This window comes from Leguminivora glycinivorella, chromosome 5 (assembly GCF_023078275.1).
Source record: "Leguminivora glycinivorella isolate SPB_JAAS2020 chromosome 5, LegGlyc_1.1, whole genome shotgun sequence".
NCBI lineage: Eukaryota > Metazoa > Arthropoda > Insecta > Lepidoptera > Tortricidae > Leguminivora > Leguminivora glycinivorella.
Genome location: NC_062975.1, coordinates 22,638,223 through 22,659,179, shown reverse-complemented (window position 1 = coordinate 22,659,179; position 20,957 = coordinate 22,638,223). Strand labels below are relative to the sequence as shown.

The window sequence follows — 20,957 nt, the reverse complement described above, 5'->3', positions numbered from 1 at the left end:
GGGGAAATTTTACAGTAATGTAGTGGATTTCTTGGATTGGATTGGATAAATTAGTGTACCTATTTTTGTGTATTCTAATATTGTCTTGCCTATATGTCCTTCATATGTCTGTTTGTATCAAAAAAAAAAACAAAAAAAAAACAATTTTAGGTAGTCAGTCCAAGATAAGTGCACAACTATTTTGACAGTCTCAACGGTCAAAATGTTATTTTAAAAGTCAAACTTCGATTTATGACGTCCACACCTGTCGGCATTATAATACTTCCAATTTTGTCGCTAATCCACGTGGATAAGACATCTGTCACTCTCACACTGACATGTTGTGAAGTTGTGAAGGATACCCACACAAATAAGCGATAAAATTGGAAGCATGATACGCCGGCTGGAACGGATATCAGTCGCCTCGCCTCCCAGGCAAAACCCAGACTGAGCTGACAATTTTTCCACCGCGACACTAAACTAGCTGATAATTATTGTTTTGTCAATAGTAGCATCTAAATTATCATTTGTTATCTATCGGGAGGCAATGACTGGATTTTTTTTGGCTTTCGGAGGCTACCATTCCTCAATTCACCTATAAAGCGGCAGCTCTGCTGACATTCACAAGGATTCATTACAGATGCACTTTTTCATTTGCCCTTAACCAATGTAAAAGTTTACACCTGGAAGGCCTTTGGAAACGGAAACATGTTCTTGGCTCACGGACTATCGGGTTCATATGCAGGATCACTCCCAACTCATCATCCTCCTTGCGTTATTCCGGCATTATGCCACGGCTCATGGGAGCCTGCGGTCCGCTTTGACAACTAATCCCAAGATTTGGCGTAGGCACTAGTTTTTACGAAAGTGACTACCATCTGATCCAACTCCTAAACCTAGACCTTATTATAATTAGTCCGGTTTCCTCACGATGTTTTCCTTCACCGAAAAGCGACTGGCAAATATCAAATGACATTTCGCTGAAATTCCAAAAAACTCGTTGGTGCGAGCCGAGGTTCGAACCTGCGACCTCCGGAACGAAAGTCGCACGTACTTACCGCTAGGCTACCAGCGCTTTAGGATCACTACCAAGTATGACAAACTATTTAGTCAGGAAATAAAATTAAGTAGGTTATATTTCAATCACTTGTTATTCAGCTCATACTTCTGTTTAATGCATTGGCGCGAGAGAGATGAACAGCTAAATAATATCCAGATATCAATAAAAAATCAGTGTTTATTCGAATCGCCTTATAAGCTTGATTAAAGGAATGAAGCAATGATTTAATTTGCATTACATTCATTGACAATGCGTTTTTTAAATATAAAAGTACTTAGTAGTTTGTTTTAAAGTAAACGCAACTTGTGTCGGTAATGGTGCAACAATGATTTAAAATGGACACTGGGTTAAAAATCGTATTAAGAGATGTTATGTTTTATCCCGTTTGTGGTGACGGGTTAAGAATTTTACCACCCCCTTCCTCTCGTGGGTGTCCCAGGAGTGAACTGTGAGATAAAGGTTCAATTGAAAAAATAGAGACGTCACCGTCTATGTAAACCATTTTGCATGTCGCAACTATTTTGACACTTCTGTATGAAAATTAAAAAAAAATTAAAAAACCCGACCGCGACATAGTAGACCGATTTTCATGAAACATGGCTAAGAACACTCCCGACTAACTCAGCTTTCAGACAAAAAAAACAAATTTTAATCGGTTCATCCGTTCGGGAGCTACGATGCCACAGACAGACACACACACAAACAGGCAGACAAACAGACAGACAGATAGATAGACAGACAAACACACAGAGAGACACGTCAAACTTATAACACCCCTTCGTTTTTGCATCGGGGGTTAAAAAGTAAGTGTTACTATGATAAAAAATATGTAGTTCCATTTCTACTCGTTTTTGCTCGTGTTTGTTGTATGTGCGATGGGCTTACACGTTGCCATTGCAATATGACTCGTTCATTTCTTTAAACCCCTTATTTGCTAAGTCTCAAAATTATAAATGTAGTTTCATAATTTATTCTTGACGTTTCTGTTGTTTTCTTATACTTTCTTTGTCTTTTACAGAGTTATACAGGGTGGAAAAATCGAATGCCACATGGATGGCAACTACCTTAAATATTGTAAATAGCACATTTTGTGTAATGGAGACTTTCTGAAGAAATGTGCTTTTACAATATTTAAGGTAGTTGCCATTGATGTGGCATTCGATTTTTCCACACTGTATAAGTATCTTTGAGGTATGTAAGTACCTATAGAAACCGTTAAAAAAGGGTGAAACTGTCTTCATGACGATTTGAATAAAAGTAGCCATTTATCGACCATCGACCTCTAATCGTTCACGGTTACAATGAAAGTCACAAAAACAATTGATAATTATTTATTCACTATTTCGCTATTTTAATGGGATCGCCGTACGTTTGACAAAATTACGTTTTCTAATGTTTCCATTTCACAAATGTTTTTAAAATCAAATTAGTTTTCAGTAATATGTAAGGCTTGGAAAAACCGCCCGAAATTTGGATACATTTTTTTACCTTGTCCTATACAAGTCTATAGACTTATTTATTTATTTATTTATTTATTTAGTAAAAACATGTTTGCATTACATTACTTATCTATAATTACTTTCTATTAACGTTTCCATAATAAAAAAAAATGTCAATTATAATGCCCTAGGGTCTACATAATAGTAGACTGTGCATGAACAATTCTCAGGCCGGCAACAGACAGTCTTAAAATTCATAATCTGAAAAATCATAATCTTATGAAATCAGGTCGAGTGCACGGATTTCCATACAATTTCACAAATGTCCACACACAGTCTTATTTTTTAAGATTATGACTTTTTCGGATTGATCTGACAGATTGCGAATAATCTGAATTTTAAGAATGTGTGTGGCAAGGCACTCGGTCTGATTTCATAAGATTCTGATTTTTTAAGATTATGAAATTGAAGAGTCTGTTGCCGGCCTTATGTGTGTCTTAATGGCGGGCGGTTTTCCGAGTCGAGTTGGTATTGCCCACAGATGTAGGATGGAAGTAGATCGGACATGCCGGCGATTTGTATTGAATACGCATATCGCGAGTTCTTAAACACACACAAAGCATACACACTTGGGCATTCCTGGCCCCGTAGCCAAATGGCAGAAATGCCGCGAAAGGAAGTCTGGCTCTGTCGCGCCAATACGTAAGAGCGATAGAGATACATATCTACTAGCGTTTCGTTTCGCGTGAGCGTTTGTGCCATTCGGCTACGCACCCTGTTGCGTAACACACGCGCATCATTTCCAAGTCCTGTGTACATGCGAACGACCAGCGAGTTGTGTCGTGTAAAACGCAACGGACGCAACAACAGACCCTTTAGTACAATTTGCCTTGTCGCTCGCGAGTCCATACATCAAGCGCGCCTTCAAGTATGGACTCGCGCGCGCGACAAGGCATGTTGTGTTTTGTGCTAGAGGGTCAGAACTGTATGCTCAATAAGCTAATAACTGCGACAGATCCGCCGGCGCGGCTTGTCCGATCTATAGTATTATGTGCTCTGAGGCATAGCCGGTTTTCCAAGATAGCGTGTGTATCGCTATACATTTACTATGACAAAAATCGGTCAGACTTAGGCACTGGTCCCACCGCGAGCTAGTAAGCTATGAGCTATGGGCTATAAAAACGAACAAAAGATAATCACTCCCGTGTAAATAAAAGAGACACGGCGATGTTTATAGTTACTCGCCCAGCGGTGAGCTATCAAAATCGCCGTGTCTCTTTTATTTGCACGGGAATGCTTATCTTTTGTTCGTTTTTGTAGCCTACTAGCTCGCGATGGGACCAGTGCCTTAGTATAGTGTGTATGTTAAAATTATACTACATACTTGAATGTTGGCATCATTTGTACAAGTCCCGCTAGTAAATTAACTATAGTCGCATTTATAGTACAATTCATTTGAATAATAATGAGTCTTATAGAAAGTTCAAAGAGTTCGAAAAACAACACACTGATCAATCTGATCACTTATTTATTGTAATAGTTGTGATTGCAAAAAGATTGAAGTTGTTTTAAAGACTGCAGTACTTTAATTAGGTATAACCTGCATACACGATGTTTTTATTGAATTCCGTTAACTTTCAGGGAAGGTTCTTTAGATCAAGTACAATTAATTTCTCTAAGAAATTAGCGTCTTAACTCTTACGGTTACAGAGTTATTAAAAAAATTAAAATAATTACTGAACACGTGTGTCACAGCTCTTACCACTTCCTAATGTTATTTGTTTTGACATGTGCCGTCAATGACTTTACACTAACTTGAATGTTATCCATAAGGGTCTCTCATACTAATTAATTCATTTATTATTAATTATTATGATGAAAACGACATTTTTTTTTGCGAATTTAACTAAAAGTGATGTACAGGATGGTTCGTAATAATGAACTTAACAACGCGTCGAATTTAACGGAAAACAAAAAAACACGGTGTAAGTATATAATATTAGGTTTTCACGTCACCATTACGGAAAAAGGTCTTTTTTTCTTACTAAGAGACAAAGTTGTACTTTTCCTCCCTGCTAAGCGGGATTACAGTTCTGTTCTAGTACACATCTTTTTAATTTGTTGGAATACATGAAAACATGACATTTTCCTGATAGGTGATGTGAAAATCAGTATGTGTCACATGGTGGTAAATTATTTGCATTTACTTAATTTGTATCACATTTATTATTTGTCTATAATTGCGACTTGTTAAACACAAAACATGATCAACACAATTGTAATATTACTAAAAATAGTTTTGTCTTCGTTAAAATGCCATTTTGTCATATAAAAATACTATTCATATGCATAGTTACTATCTATTTATTAATACAAACTACGCCTTGCGCTTTCATTAATTGTTCAAATTTAATTTCTATATTTTTTTTTATTGTACATTTCCAATTAGTTATGCTTCGTTGTTATTATCAAACAAACAAGACAACACAATTTCTAAATAAATAATTTCGATGTCATATATAATTTGAGCAAATCGTTGAAGATAAAATTAAACTAAACACAAAATTACACTTAAACTAAGCATGTATTTCAAACATCACAAGATAAAATTGTCTAAAATAATACATTAAGTGGGGTATCCAGAAATCTCCATAAATTAACTGACTGTACAATGATTGAATTTCAATGTTTGCCTTTCACCTTAATTTTATTAGATTAAGAAATAAAATGAAGATATTAACGTAAATCACAAACATTACCTAATAACCAAACATCGGAAGTTTTCCGGAAATTTTGGTACAGTAACATTTTTTTTTAAATATTGGGGACACCTTACACAGTTCAACCTAGCCCCAAACTAAGCAAAGCTTGTACTATGGGTGCTAGGCGACGATATAAATACTTATATAGATAAATACATACTTATATACATTATCGCGTTAAAAGAATATACTTACATATATTTCCGAAGCCAGCTGCCGGCGTATTATGCTTTCTATTTTATCAATTATCTACGTGGATAAAGCATCCGTCACGTTCTGGCAAGTATGTCAGTGTGAGAGTGACAGATGTATTACCCACGTCACAGTATCCCACGTGGATAAGTGACAAAATTGGAAGCGTAATACGCCGGCAGAAGTAGTTAATTAGGACTAAAGGTGGTTTTCCACCGGCAGGGCGTGAATGGGCAGAGCGGGGAGGGAATTGAAATCGCCCGGACCCTTTTCCACTTTTCGTCTCGCCCTGCCGGTGGAAAACTACCATCAAAGTTAATTTATACTTTAAATCGGAAGTAATACAGTTCATTTTTATACTAACAAATATCTCAGTTAAAGTCCCGCACATCCTAGTCAATCTTTACTAGAGATGGGCCGAATATTCGGTAAATATTCGGTATTCGGCATATTCGGCAAGTTTTTCAATGTTCGTATTCGGCCGAATAATTCGGTTGCATTGCCGAATATTTACCGAATAAACAAAGTAAATAACTAATGAAGATCTTACGTATTCCATAGGATAATAAGCTCCTATTTTAAGTAGTAGCTTTTTCTAAGGAACTACTAAAAAGACACAATTACCTATGCGTCAAAATATAAATAGGTACAGGTACAATTGTATTGTTTTCTAAAAAAGTAAAAAAAAACCGTAATTGAGAAGATTTCAGAGTTGTTTTAGCTAAGTTTTATAGTCATCCACTAAATCATAAAAACTCAGTTTTAGTTATGTAACCAATAATCATTAAGTCAATCTTTTAACAGTTTTAATCTTAACATCCGCCTTAAAAATATGGCGTAACCGAATATTCGGCCGAATGTTCGGTTCGGTAAGAGATGAACCGAATGTTCGGCCGAATATTCGTATTCGGCAAAGTCCATATTCGGCCCATCTCTAATCTTTACTATTTCCACCGAAGATGCGCTGGGCGAAAATTGAAAATTTGATACAAATTTCAATTCCCTCCCCGCTCTGCCCTGCCAGTGGAAAACCACTTTAATAACAATAGAATGAGCCTTAATTGCTGCACTGAAATTTCCGGAATAGTTACGATGTCTGATAATAAGTATACGATAAGTCTTTTCGCTAACATTCCTTCTTTTCTTCTGCAACGATTGTTTTCGTATTTTCCCCGTTTATTTCACTTGGCTTGACATGGCCATTGCTATCTGCATGTTTGACTTCTTTATTGACATCTCCGTTCTGTACAGATTTCTTTACTTTGACGTAGTTTTGGTAATAGAAATTTCCGAACATGTAGAGGAAAAGGCCAGCGTTCAAAGAAAGTAAGAAGTTGATTCCCTTCGGGTAGTTGCAATCTCCAAACATGACCGAGAAATTGTGGTAGAAAATAATGCAGAACTGGATCTGTAAAAAAAAAAAACAATTAGATTTGGATCAAAGGCAAGATGAAGAAGGGTCAAAGGCTGTGATATTGGATAAGGCGTGGATAGTCCGGTGGTTCCCATAGGTGGTTCCTCTATCTGTAGCTCTGACCACCGGCAGCTTGGGCCCTGCCCCGCTGCTGAAGGCACCCTAGTTAGATTTGTATTTGCCGTGTAGTGTACGTATTTGTTTTATATTTGACTTTTATTTGCATATTTTAAATGTTGTCTAAAATACGTTTTTACTACCAATTTTTCTTTTGCAGTGTTACAATGTTTTGTTTTTAGACGGCAGGTTCAAATACCACTACAACCTTCGGCCAAAAGTCTGCTGTGGTGTACTGACTTTAATTTTAGAACTTGTGGTCGTGTCGTTGTTTACTTGGGTAATTAAATGATAAGATAATTCAGTACTAATGTAAACAAATGAATATATTGTCCTTAACCCAGACTTTGAACCTGGGACCTTCTACTGCAGACACTACGCCGTTGAAAAAACAATACATAAGGTCAATACGGACGGGCTGGGACAGAGTAGCAGTTTGGTTTCAGTCTGACTGTATCGGATCTTGTATACACGGTGGTTTTATTGAATTCCGTTAACTTTAATTGAAGATTCATTAGGTCAAATACAATTAACTTCTCTAAGAAACTAGTCTCTTAAGTCTTAAATTCAGGGAAGTGGAATTCAGGCATACGTGTATTGCATTATAATTGTCGGGCAAATAATATACAACCGCGAATAGCTGAAGAGACAATCCGTAATTCGTATCAATTTTAAACACTCCCTTCGTTCATTTCCTTTCGGTTGTTTTTTATTTTTTCCGCACGTGAATCCTAATCTAAATATATAAAAGAAGAAACTGTCTGACTGAATGATATAGATTACAGCCGAAACAGCTGGTCCTAGAGATTCCAAATTTGGCACCTAGGTTCCTAATAAGGTATAAGGTAGCACTAAGAAAGGATTTTACAAAATTCACCTCCCAAGGGGGTGAAATGGGGGTCCAAAGTTCTACGTTTGAATAGAAATACTATTAGAACGCGGGAGAAGCCGCGGGAAAAAACTAGTTAATTGTGATATAAAATAAGTGCTTACCAGTTGCAGTGTTGTAACATGCTTCTTCCACCAGAGATACTTCTGGTACTGCGGGCCCAGCCCCGAGATCAGGTAGTAGGTGTACATGATGATGTGGATGAAGGAGTTGATGACACCTAGCAGCGTCCCGTGACCCCCTGTAATTATGATTTTTTTTTTATTGCACAGGGAAACAAACAGCATATAATTACACATACAGTTTAACGAATGTAGTTATCACAACGGCCAGAACAGTTTCCATTTGTAGTTAACACAATATATGCTTTGAGAGAAACATTCAGCATGCACAAATAGAAAATACAGTTATTCATTTTACTTACTAAGTCAGTGCGAGCAAGACCGGCATAGTTTATTTGAAATAAAGTTTGAGTGGATAAAACTCTATAATTAATTTAGTCTGGCGTAATGCGCATGGTCCTATGGGATAGCAAATATTATATTTTACAAAGCTTTTATAGTATTTTGGCGAAATAAGGTAATTTTAAGTCATAAAAATCACATTTTTTAAGGCTCGGCGGGTTGACCGTCCTCCCGCGATGAGTACAGAAAGACCGTCTAGTGTTTGTTTTCGCGTAATTTCATATGAGACTAGGTTCCAAAACCATGATCATTGTTATTTTACGTAATAACAGGGCAGAATGTGCTAGATAATTAATAAAATAACGTTGAAATTTTAACGTTATAAGCATTTTTCCATTTATAAGGCAAGACCGGCATATGTCCCGTAGATGGGGTTCATAACCTTTTCTTTTCAGGTCCAATTTAGTCACGATATTACAGGCTCATATAAATCCAACTACTTATTTGTTTTTGAAACTTTGCTATTAAGTAAAGGTAGTACGTGAATTAGTTTGGTAACATTTCTTAGCAATGTCTGGGTTTTGCTGTAGTCACTACCAGCACACCCGAGAACCTGTTTGACCAAACCCATGACCACTTTTGTGCCAAAGTGACAGTCAGCAATGCCAGATTCCAAAGTGGTCTTTAATTTTTAATTCAGCACCCCCGAAAACCGACTAATGACACCCATGGCGAATTTTGTGTCAAAATGATAGCCAGCACAATCAAATTCTAAATTGGTTATTAATTTTGGTATCAGCACCCCTGAGAATCTATTTGATGTCTTTTGTGTCACCCATGATGTCTTTTGTGTCAAAGTGACAGTCAACAACGTCAGATTCCAAATTGGTCATTCATTTTGAAATCAGCACCCCTGAAAACATATTTGACGACACCCATGACGACTTATTATTAATTAATTAATTAGTTAATATTATATACCTAACTTACAAAATTTTTGAGATTACTTTAACAAAACTCCTAAAATTATGTCATGTAAAATTGTGTCCAGAAATTGACCCTATTTGTATGCACGTTATCTTGCAGGATAATACCTAATTTAACAGATCGACCGTTGCGTATGTATCTACCGGCATAATTACTCGTGTGGCGTCGAAATAGGGTTCATTATTGGAAACAGATGTACTGTCTGTAGGTAGTGTATCTAATAGGTGGATTGTTATTTTTAGATAAGATGGAGCGCATCGCCAACAAACTGTTTTACAGTTTGGCGAAACTTTAATGATATGCTTGTGTACATTGTCTTTTTTTGTTAAATAAATCAAGAGTGAACAGGCATCTTCTGGGCGAGCTCACTCCATCGTAGGCCACGTCTTTGCCTTTGGCTAGTCTGTTGCCAATAGTAAGCCCATTTATAACAATAATAAAAAAAATTAAATCAGCACCCCCGAAAAAATATTTGATGACATCCATGACGACTTTTGGGTCAAACTGACAGTCAGCAATGTCAATTAACGGTCGGGTAGCCGTAAAATAGTCGGTCAAAACCGTTTTTAAGGGTATCCATACGGCCCCTGTTGGGTAATGCTGATTATAAAAATAATAACCAACTTGAAACCCTACTCTCTTTTGAAATATTTAAATCTTCATAATATACTTAAAGAAAAATAATAAAAAACGGGTAGAACTTTTATGATAATTCTACCAACTTAAATATGATGATGAATAATGCAGCTTACTTCTGTTCACCTCTTATCATTCTTCACAACCATGTCACATATATATTATTTTATTTTTACTTAATACTTTTGAATGTTTTTAGTAACACAATACGAATCATTACCAAAACTGTATTTCGAAGTTAAAATCAAAAATGGTACAACTACCATAAGCCAAAAACGTACTTATATATTGATATCATTTACACTCCACTTATTTCCAATAAAGCTTAAAAAAGGTTGGCAACTCCTTGTTTATCATATGCCGGTCTTGCCTTTCTCTTTTATACCGGACTTTCTGAGTAGGCACAATTTCTAAGTTACATATTTCAGAACATAAAACTAGAAATTGAGCGCGTTTTGAGTAAATTAATAGTACTAGTCAGAAAGAACGGTTATTAGATGACTACGTTACATATACAATATACAAATATTCCGACTGCTTCTATTTTATTTTAATTTTTTGCGGAACCATGTTGAACTCGATGTTCGACCTCGAAACACAAATCAGGATTATTGTTAACTAGTGTTCGTCCTAGGGATATGTACTGAAGACCAATGGCTTGAGGATGAAAAACTGCTATACCTTCGGAGGTGTGGGAGGCGTAGATATATAAACACAAAAGTTATAGTCAATAGACGGTCTTTCCGGGTAGACGGTCTTCACCACACTGACCTTATATTATTAGAAATTTACAATACAAAGCAAGAAAAGGGGAAGGCGATTCGAAGTATTTCAGACATACATATTTGTCATTTGAGATTTGAGAATACAATTATTGCTCATAGTTTAGTTATGATTTTTTTTTGTTGCTTTATTTTTCTTCATTCCTTTCATTGCAGAAATTTCGGTTTAAATAAAAAAAATTGGGGACAATACCCGGGTTCGATCCCCGGCTCGGACGCCAGTTGGATTTGTCGCATTTTTTTCGTGTATGATATTTGATATCTAAGTATTTCAGTTTGTAATTGGGGGATAAAGTTACACAGATAAACCTAGCCCCAAACTAAGCGAAGCTTGTAATATAGGTCCTAGGCGACGATAAATATGTACATACTTATATACATAGAAAACTACCCATGACTCAGGAACAAATTTTTTTTTAAAATATCTGTGTTCATCACACAAATAAATGTCCTGTACCGAGATTCGAACCCAGGACCATCGGCCTAACAAGCAGGGTCACTATCACTATCCACCAACTATACCCACTAATCTAGTTCGGTCGTGAAGATTTAATTTTTTTCAACTCTGTATCCAACTAGGGAACAAATCAAATTAATATGCCGAGACAGCTACGCTCAGCCACCAGTAGGCTTTGTCGTTTTTAGGGTTCCGTAGTCAACTAGGAACCCTTATATAGTTTCGCCATGTCTGTCTGTCCGTCCGTCCGTCCGCGGATAATCTCATTGACCGTTAGCACTAGAAAGCTGAAATTTGGTACCAATATGTATATCAATCACGCCGACAAAGTGGTAAAAGAAAAAGTGAAAAAAAAATGTTTTGATAAGGGTACCCTACATGTAATGGGGACTGTTTTTTTTTTTCATTCCAACCCCAACGTGTGATATATTGTTGGATAGGTATTTAAAAATGAATAAGGGTTTACTAAAATCGTTTTTTGATAATATTAATATTTTCGGAAATAATCGCCCCTAAAGGAAAAAAAGTGTGTCCCCCCCCTCTAACTTTTGAACCATATGTTTAAAAAATATGAAAAAATCATAAGAGTAGAACTTTATAAAGACTTTCTAGGAAAATTGTTTTCAACTTGATAGGTTTAGTAGTTTTTGAGAAAAATACGGAAAACTACGGAACCCTACACTGAGCGCGGCCCGACACGCTCTTGGCCGGTTTTTCTTTCGTGTATTATGATACTCAATATATCTGTGAATGAGAAAACTGGAACCAAAACTGATATAGATGGATCGTTTAAATTTACCTGGCAAGAACTTCACCCCAATCCAGGCACAGATGGGCATCATGAAATGATGATACAGGTGCAAGAAGGAAATCTGCCGATTTTTCTTCCTTAGCACGAAGAAAACGGTGTCCAAAAGTTCAATGATCTTTGCCATGAAGTACCACCAGACTGCTGCTGCCATCTGTGGAATAAGCAGTGAAACTTAGTAATGAAATGTTTACTAGTGAACGTTGGTAGTTAAACGCAGTGGAAGTTCTGTACACGAGGACTAGATGGCGCTGTGTGTACCGAAAGTCTGTAAAATATATATTACTAGCTTTGCCCTCGGCTTCGCTCGCGTTAAATTCGAAAATTGCGCAAAGCTCCATACTAACTTCCACTCCTCCATTTTAGGGAAGTGGGTGGTTAGAGAGAGAGAGAGACAAAAAGAAGCCTATGTCACTCTCCATCCCCTCATCCATTTCAACTTAAAAATCACGTAAATTTGTCGCTCCGTTTTGCCGTGAAGGACGGACAAACAAACACACACTCTTTTCCATTTATAATTTTAGTATGGATAGTTTGAGAAAAAATATACCTCTGAATCATAGAGAAAAAATACGCTCGTGTAGCCATATCTTTGGTTGATAATATGGTTTAAATTGTTAAAACTGAAGTTTTAAATATTGTATCCCTGTGTCGAGAAATGGTAGTCAATGCAATTTGACTACAAATTTGACTGTAATAAAAATCTTTCACTTATAATTATCAAGCATGATAAAGGATTGACAATGTTCATATCATACTACGTAGCACCGTTTGTCAGCGCAGCATCTATTAAAGATATCGTAACTACACTGATGAGGCTTAATTTATTTTTAAAGTGTATTGAATACGAGTGTCATTGATACTAAAATTGTTCTTTAAAAATAAATGAAAAATATTGGTGAAAATGCCACTTCCGGGCTGTGAAGCCTAACCCCTTATTTATAAACGTTCACTAAAGTTGTCAAGCCGATAAAGTTCGTTTGTCCCTTTTCCGACGTATTGGTGCTGATAGAAAGGGACAAACGAACTTAGTTTTCAGAGTTACATTTTTTTGTTTGAATTTTAGTCGCGGACTCGCGGTATATCGTCCTTGCTTATCCATCCTCTTTGATATTATATAGCTGGCGCCTCTTAAATTCACAAATAGACGGCGTCAGACCGCCCCACATGGATGGGGCGCGCCCCAAAGCGCCCAGCGCGGAAGGGGCCACTCACACCCCAGCAGGGGTGTCGAACGAGAACTCACACACACTTAAATTCACAAATTAGTCTTAACCTTGTAAAGTCGTTACGCTACTTAATTATTCGTCATAAAATCCTAACCTACCCCAACCGGCATTTACTTAGGTATCTACTCGTAACAGGTTTTTTTGCAGAAAAAATATTTTTTGGCACAAACTTTTTTATCGCCGACTGTACCTTTCTTTCAACAGTCATCTAGTGCTCTCCGAGACGTTTCTAAAGAGTTCCTATGACCACCTTGCTGCTCCATCATCAGATCAGCTCCATGATACCATAATATTGCATTGTCACGTGATTTACATGTGTGTGCCAAATTTCAGCTCAATTGGAAACCGGGAAGTGGGTCAAATTTAGCTTTTACGTTTTGACTCAAACCAAAGATTAATATATTAAGAAGATCATACCATCCCATACATTAAAATGCGACCGCCTAAGAACGCGCATACATTACACCGCACATAGAGGGCGCTACAAAAAAAGCCTTACCCTCTTCGCTTTAGGTGAATCCGAATAGTCCACTGGTTGGCAAGAGAAGTTGTAGTCATTCCACCATCCGGATACTAAACCCTGAAATAAAATAAAGGTTTCTAAGTTTTATCGAATTTGATAATAATGACAATAAATAACGCGAATTAGCCAAGGCAGAGAGGTAGACCAAAAAAGAGATGGCGGTACGACATCAACATCGACGTATTTACAGTGACTTTTATAGTATGAATTTTCTGAAATGATTTTTTGGCTTTTGCCGTAATCTGTTAAACAAAAGTATTTGTTTCTATTATTCACGGCGGCTAGCTTCCGTTTCCACGGCACGTGCTAAAGTCTCAGTGTAGTTAAAAAGCAACTATCATGATGGTAATAAGGTTCAAATCCATAAAAAGCCCTTTCGGAAATAACACGTTTTGTCATCTTCAAAAAAAGTTACCTGCGTACTGTAAACTGTTTCATAAATTTGAACCTTATTTTTATCATGATAGTTGATTTTTAACTACACTGAGACTTTAGCACGTGCTGTGGAAACGGGAGCTAGCCGCTGTGAATAATAGAAACAAAGGCTTTTGTTTAACAGATTACGGCAAAAGCCAAAAATTCATCTCAGAAAATTCATACCTAACACCGTGAGGAGTGGAGGAAGGAAGGGGAGGCCCTTGTCCAGGTAGTGGGACACATTTCAGGCTAATAAAAAAGTGTTATCCGTTTTTTTATCCACTATACCCATGCTATGGCAGGGACTATTTTTCCGCTATAATATGGTGTTCTCGAAAGTTGTGAAAATAAATTTCATTATTATGATTAGATTAATATTTAGGTCAGATGGCAGTCGCTTTCGTAAAAACTAGTGCCTACGCCAAAATCTTGGGATTAGTTGTCAAAGCGGACCCCAGGGTCCCATGAGCCGTGGCAAAATGCCGGGATAACGCAAGGAGGATGATGATGATTAGATTAATATTTACCGACATATTGTAAACCATTAGGCCGGGTTGAGAGGGCGTCCGAACTCGCATGTGATTTTAATTAATACATTGCGGGCTGTTGAGGTTAGTGTAAACTCGCCTCATTCGGATTTTGGTTATTTCACCGAATTAGGCGTGTCACCGAATGAGGCGAGTTTACCCTACATATATTTTTGAACACCCATCAAATACCGCAATGTAATAAAACTCGTATGCGAGTTCTCGTACCGTCTAAATGGGCCCTTACCTTAATATGGACTATGGAGGTTTTCGTTGTCAGAATATACATATAAAATGACCATTGTCCAACGGCCTAGGTTTTTTTTAAAGAAAATGTCTTAGATGTCTTTCTTTGTCTAGTATGGGTTTAGAAGGGTTATATTGATGTTTTTTTTTTATTTATTTATATGTCTAGTCTAGAGTGTCCCGGTCCTGACCCGTTTCCCACCAGTTCTCATCAAAAGCGTCAAGGTCATCTCGCCAACGCCGTCGAGGTTTGCCGCGACCCCGGGTTCGATTTGGTGGGACCCAATTGGATGTCATTTTCGCCCACAAGTCATCCGGCATACGACAAACGTGCCCTGCCCAGTCCCACTTAGGGCCTACACACAATTAGACGTTACGACGACGTGCCGTGGCACGTTGCGGCGTCGTGTAACGTTGCGACGTCGTGACGTGCAAATCTACGGCGTGTAACGTAAAACATCACGTCACGGCGTCGTGCCGTGGCACGTTGCCGCAACGTGCGACGTCACGATGTCATGACGGTAATACTAACGCCGCATCGTCTACTTCCATATCGATAAGGTTTGATTTCGTATGCGTCGCATCGCCGTCGCGCGACCATCGCGCGACCATCGCCCACGCAAGCCACGGCGTAACGTTATAGCCCTGCGTCGTCGCCATTTGATGTTCAACAGGCAAAGGAAAATGACGCATGAAATGGATGTCGAGAATTGTCGAATTTGATTGATGTCGCATGGAATTGATGTTGAATTCATAAAACGTTTTGTCATCTCTTTTTAGGGCACTATACTTTCTTTTAAAGTGATTTCCATCATTATTGATAAAAAGAAATAGATGGACGTTGCTGGACGAAGACAAGTCTGGTGCGGTCAATGGCTCTTGATCAACTACGGCATATTTTTTCAAATTTCGACGGCAACGTATCGACGGCCTGCGACACGACGCCGTGACGTGATGTTTTACGTTACACGCCGTAGATTTGCACGTCACGACGTCGCAACGTTACACGACGCCGCAACGTGCCACGCCACGTCGTCGTAACGTCTAAATGTGTGTAGGCCTTTAAGCTTGGCGGCTATTTCAGCTACGTCAGTTATCCGTGTTTTGCTGCCGGATGACTTGTGGGCTAAAAATGAACAACTGTATGATATTGGTGTACCCGAATTAATATTAACCCGCTTACCTCATAAACCAAGAACACAGACATCAGCACTTGCGATATATTGTACACGACTATAGTGTTCTTGAGGTCGTATGGCTTTCGGTCCCTCATGTAGCGGGGACCCACTGACGTACAGAAGTACACGTATGTGGCCAATATGGTCAGTAGGGGTCCGGGGCCTGACATTAGGGTCCATTCTTCTGTTCGGGGGTCTGAAAAGAAAAAAAATTATGAAAAGATAAAAATTAAGGTCTAGTTAAATTTTATTCCAATAAGGTCTAGTTACCCTTCGGGTTGGAAGGTCAGATGGCAGTCGATTTAGTAAAACTAGTGCCTACGCCAAATCTTGGGATTCGTTGTCAAAGCAGACCCCAGGCTCCCATGAGCCGTGGCAAATGCCGGGATAACGCAAGGAGGATGATGGTACTAAGGTAAATATAAAGTATACACCGTGGGCGTTAATAACCCGAAATATTTAGACCAATATTTTTGACGACAATACGAGTAAATTATTTTATACTAGCTTTTACCAGCGGCTTCGCTCGCGTCAGAAAGAGACAAAAAGTAGCTTATGTCACTCTCCATCCCTTCAACTATTTCCACTTAAAAAATCACGTCAATTCGTCGCTCCGTTTTGCCGTGAAAGACGGACAAACAAACAGACACACACACTTTCCTATTTATAATATTAGTATGGATCTACAGACCCAACATTTCGCTTACGCTTATCAAATCCTAGTTCTATGGTTATACAAATCCATTGTTATTTAAAAGTAAATTGAGGTCATTTCTGCTTGAAAAACGATTTTATTCAGTTGAGGAGTTCTTCCAGTATAATAATGAACCAATTTAATTTGACATGTATTTATTATGACTATTATTATGACTTATTAGCATTATGGAATATCGTAGTTAATTCTTGTTTTTTAGTTAAGTATTGTTTTTTTTTGGATGGACATGTGATTAAATATTTCTAGTTTTTTTTTTCTGTTATATTTGACATTGGTTAGTTTATATGCATTTTTTTTCTTTACTTGCTATTTTATTGTTAATTGTATTATGTTATGGTAAGTCTATATTTATTTTCTGACATGTCCACTCATTCATTAGTTTTACTTACATCATAAGCATGTTCTTAGCTCGTAAGTTTTTCTAACACAATTTATATTGTTCAAGAAATAAAGAAATGAATGAATGAATATCAACGTAAATCCAAGTATGTTTCCTAATTTTATTAACGTACTATGACAGCACAAAATAAATGAAATGATGTTTGTAACATCATTATATTGACATAACTTTTTTTGCCATTTTGTGTTTATTATGATTTATGACTATTTTGGACACATTGTCAAGTTCCTTATCAAAAGATCCACTTCTTTGTGAACAAATGTTTACTTAAGAATGTGAGCGAATTTAACCAATTTTTGCCTCCAAAATCTTTCACATAGCAAAAATTTTATCAACATCGTTTGAAACAAGATCCTTGAGAATCTCGAGATATATTATATTGTTTCCAAAAGTACGAATTCAGTTTTCTTTCATCCTAATTTGTTAGAGACTATCAGCTGCAAAAGTGCATGGAGAAATTATAAATGAATTCATTGATAAATTATCCATGCACTTTCGCAGCTGATAGTACACTGTACAATCTAAGTAACCTATACCAGGGGCGGCTCACTCCGCGATACTATCGCCGTGCTACAAGTACATGCTGGCGGCCGCGAGTTCGCGGCCTCATCAGGGGTGGCGCGCGTTCTTACGGAACGCACGTTCCCACTTTCTATTGTTACTTTACGTCGCGAGTTTTTTTAAAGCTTTATATGCGATGTCCACGTGTGAATGGCTAATAGTGCATAGTTAAATAGACATCATGAATAAAATAGTACAATCTTACACAGATCTACTATTAATATTGATTAAGTCCTACGGAAAAGTTCAATAAGGCTTGTGATGTTGGGACTTGAACAAAAATATATTAATACTGTAGGTATATACATATAGGTACCTAGGAAGTACCCAAGACTGGAATATAATAGTATACCATTTTATACATAGGCAAACCTATCGTCCGACGCTGCGCACGTGCGGCTCGTTTCTTTGTTAGAATTTTGTAGGCATTTAAAAGGCGGCATTTCGTGAACATCAAAGCAGTGGGCCTTCTGTACTTGTACTATTATATATTCTGTGCCTATACACAAATACTTAAATATTTTCGACATACACAGCGAAAGCGAAAATAATTTTAATATCAGACGACCTTGTCAGTCCAATGATAAACACAAGCATTAATCAAAGCACTCAAAACCGTGTAAAAACGAAACCTAAGCAATCTGTGTAATGACTATTATCTTGTAGACATCTAATGGGTTCGGTGCAATGCCACTGTTTCATAATTGCAAAGTTGATTGTTGGAAAGGCAACACTGAAACCATTGCAGAGTGGGCTACCCATTTTGTAGACCATAAAAAATACAAAACCGCATTTAAGTTTGGCGATTGTGAATTTGACGTAGATGCCTTTTACCAAATAATTTGATTAGGCTGAGATAAATCGAGATGTCTGTCGCCAAAATTTACCATGCGGCGGCTAAGCTTTAAAATAAGGAAAAATTTAATACTGGAACAACTCATTTTATAATTGAGGTTGAGTGAAGGTTTAGATTAGTACTCTAAGAACAAGTCAATTTTTTTTTTTTTAATGTGCTATCGATAATTATTTATAATTATAATGCCAAACTAAACAATGTCACAATTTCGTTTTCTTTCAACCCCTTAAAGCTCGGCCACACATGCGCGGTTTGATAGCGTAGGCGGAGCGGTAGCGGAGCGCAACCATAGCGGTGCGCCGGACGAACGCTGGCGTTGCGCCCAGCGGACGCCGGCGGGAACTAACGAGCGCGGATTGCGAGCGGAACGCCAGCGTTCCGCCGGCGCACCGCTATCATTGCGCTCCCCTGACGCTCCGCTAACGCTACTCTATCAAAACGCTTTATGTGTGGCGGAGGCTTTGTTACCAAGAGTGGCACTGAGGCTTGAGTTTTATGTGCCCTGCCTACCCCTTTATGAGATACAGGCGTGATTTTATACCGGGTGGGGCCTGTAACAAAAGCAAAAAATTAAACTGTAGGCTGTACTCTTTACACAGACCAACATTTGTTCAGCGACTTTTAAAAATAACTTGTGTTTTGTTATTTATCACCCTTGAAAGTTTTTCCTAAGAGGTAATGTATTGCGAATTCTGTTAAGTCTAAAGTGTGACTGACAACGTCAATGACAACAATAATGGCGTCCATTGAAGCTAATATTTATTTTGTATGAAAAATAAGAAAATTAAAGACTTCATAATTTTTAAAAGTCGCTGAAGAAATGTTGGTCAGTTTAAGGAGTACAGCCTACAGTTTAATTTTTTGCTTTTGTTACAGGCCCCAGCCTGTATATTGTATGTATGTACATTACATATGCCGTATATTATTTCAATATATGTGAGTGTGTTTAGTAAAACGTCCCACTTTGTCGGTTACCATTAAGGCGAGATTTACTTGTATCTTTATATGAATAAATTGACGAAGCGGCTTTATAGCAATCGACAAAGTGGGACGTTTTCCCGTGTACACTCACATATATTTACATAGGTACGGTGGAATAATTGCAGCGATTAAGTTGTGCAATTGATGAATCTTCACGGTCAAGTGGGGTTATGAAGGGGGGAGTATGAAGCTGTCATAAAACAAGTATTACCTACTCAAGTAATTATAAATAGGTAAAAATATTACACGGGATGGCAATAAAATAAGTGCAGTAGTATGGGCGTGAATATATGTATGTTTCTATACACGGTGTTTTTATTGAATTCTGTTAACTTTAAGGGAAGGTTCTTTAGGTCAAATACAATTTCTCTAAAAAACTAGCGTCTTAACTCTTACGATTATTGAATTATGAAAAAAATAAATTTAATTACTGAACGCTAAACGCGTTTGTGACATCCTTTATCACTCCCTAATGTTATTCGTTTTTGTGCCGTCAGACACTTGATACTAACTTTAATGTTATTATTAAGGTCCGTCACTTTAATTATTTCATTTATTATGCGTAAGATCTTGGGCATATCATGGCAAGACAACTGTAAAACCAGAGGGTTCTAGAAATAGCACAGCTGCTCAGTCTGAGCGAGCTTCTCAAACAGAGGCGACTGCGTTGGCTGGGGCATGTGTACAGGATAGAACCCTCCCATTTATCGTCTGAAAAAGGCCTCTAAAATAAATATTACGTGTGAAAAGGAGAAAAGTTTTTTTTCGGATTGCGTGTTGAATTAAACAGTTTAAAAAAACACGGTGTATAATATCTAACAGGCTGAGAAAAATGCGTAATGTTCAGCGCACCTGCACTTCCTTACGCAACGTTTGACCTTGACCGACGCCTGCGCATAGTGCGGTGCGCATGCGCGAGCTTAACGGTCCGCCGCGCAATGCAACGCTACGGATGTACGCTGAAGCTGTGTGATTTGTTATTGTTATACACAGTGTAGCTTGAGGAAATAGTACATTTCGATACAAGTGCGAAAAAGAGGAAGTTCGAAACGAGTGGCGATAAATTAAAACACACCCGAAGGGAGTGTTTTAAATCGACACGAGTTACAATTTCCTTTTCGCACGTGTAAATTAAAACACACCCACACGAGTTACGAATTTCCTTTTCGCACGTGTACAAAAAGACGTTTTTCAGTACAAATGGATCTCCGAAGTTTTTAAGTGACAAGAAATAAACCATTTCTCGTACTAGTGAGTAAAAAAAAACACCATCTGTACTGAAAAGTCCTGGAAAGTTAAGCTGAATTTCTCTATAAAGATTTTTGTCTTCATTGTTAAGGTGTATTTTTTACATAAAAAGTAAATGTCCATAGTTTACGGTGACCACTTTCCATCAGG

The 20,957-nt window shown here is 37.6% G+C and overlaps 1 protein-coding gene across 1 annotated transcript in view; it reads right to left on the bottom strand.

Moving 5' to 3' along the window:
- Positions 1-6,027: 6,027 nt before the first annotated feature.
- Positions 6,028-20,957, bottom strand: part of LOC125226563 (elongation of very long chain fatty acids protein AAEL008004) — a 67,464-nt gene continuing 52,534 nt past the window's right edge. Inside the window, exons 3-7 of the mRNA XM_048130563.1 lie at positions 16,052-16,242; positions 13,655-13,735; positions 11,918-12,080; positions 7,957-8,093; positions 6,028-6,840 (exon numbers count right to left, since the gene is read on the bottom strand). Coding sequence (XP_047986520.1) covers positions 6,559-6,840; positions 7,957-8,093; positions 11,918-12,080; positions 13,655-13,735; positions 16,052-16,242 — 854 coding nt within the window. The 3' untranslated portion in view covers positions 6,028-6,558. The remainder of the gene's footprint in view (positions 6,841-7,956; positions 8,094-11,917; positions 12,081-13,654; positions 13,736-16,051; positions 16,243-20,957) is intronic.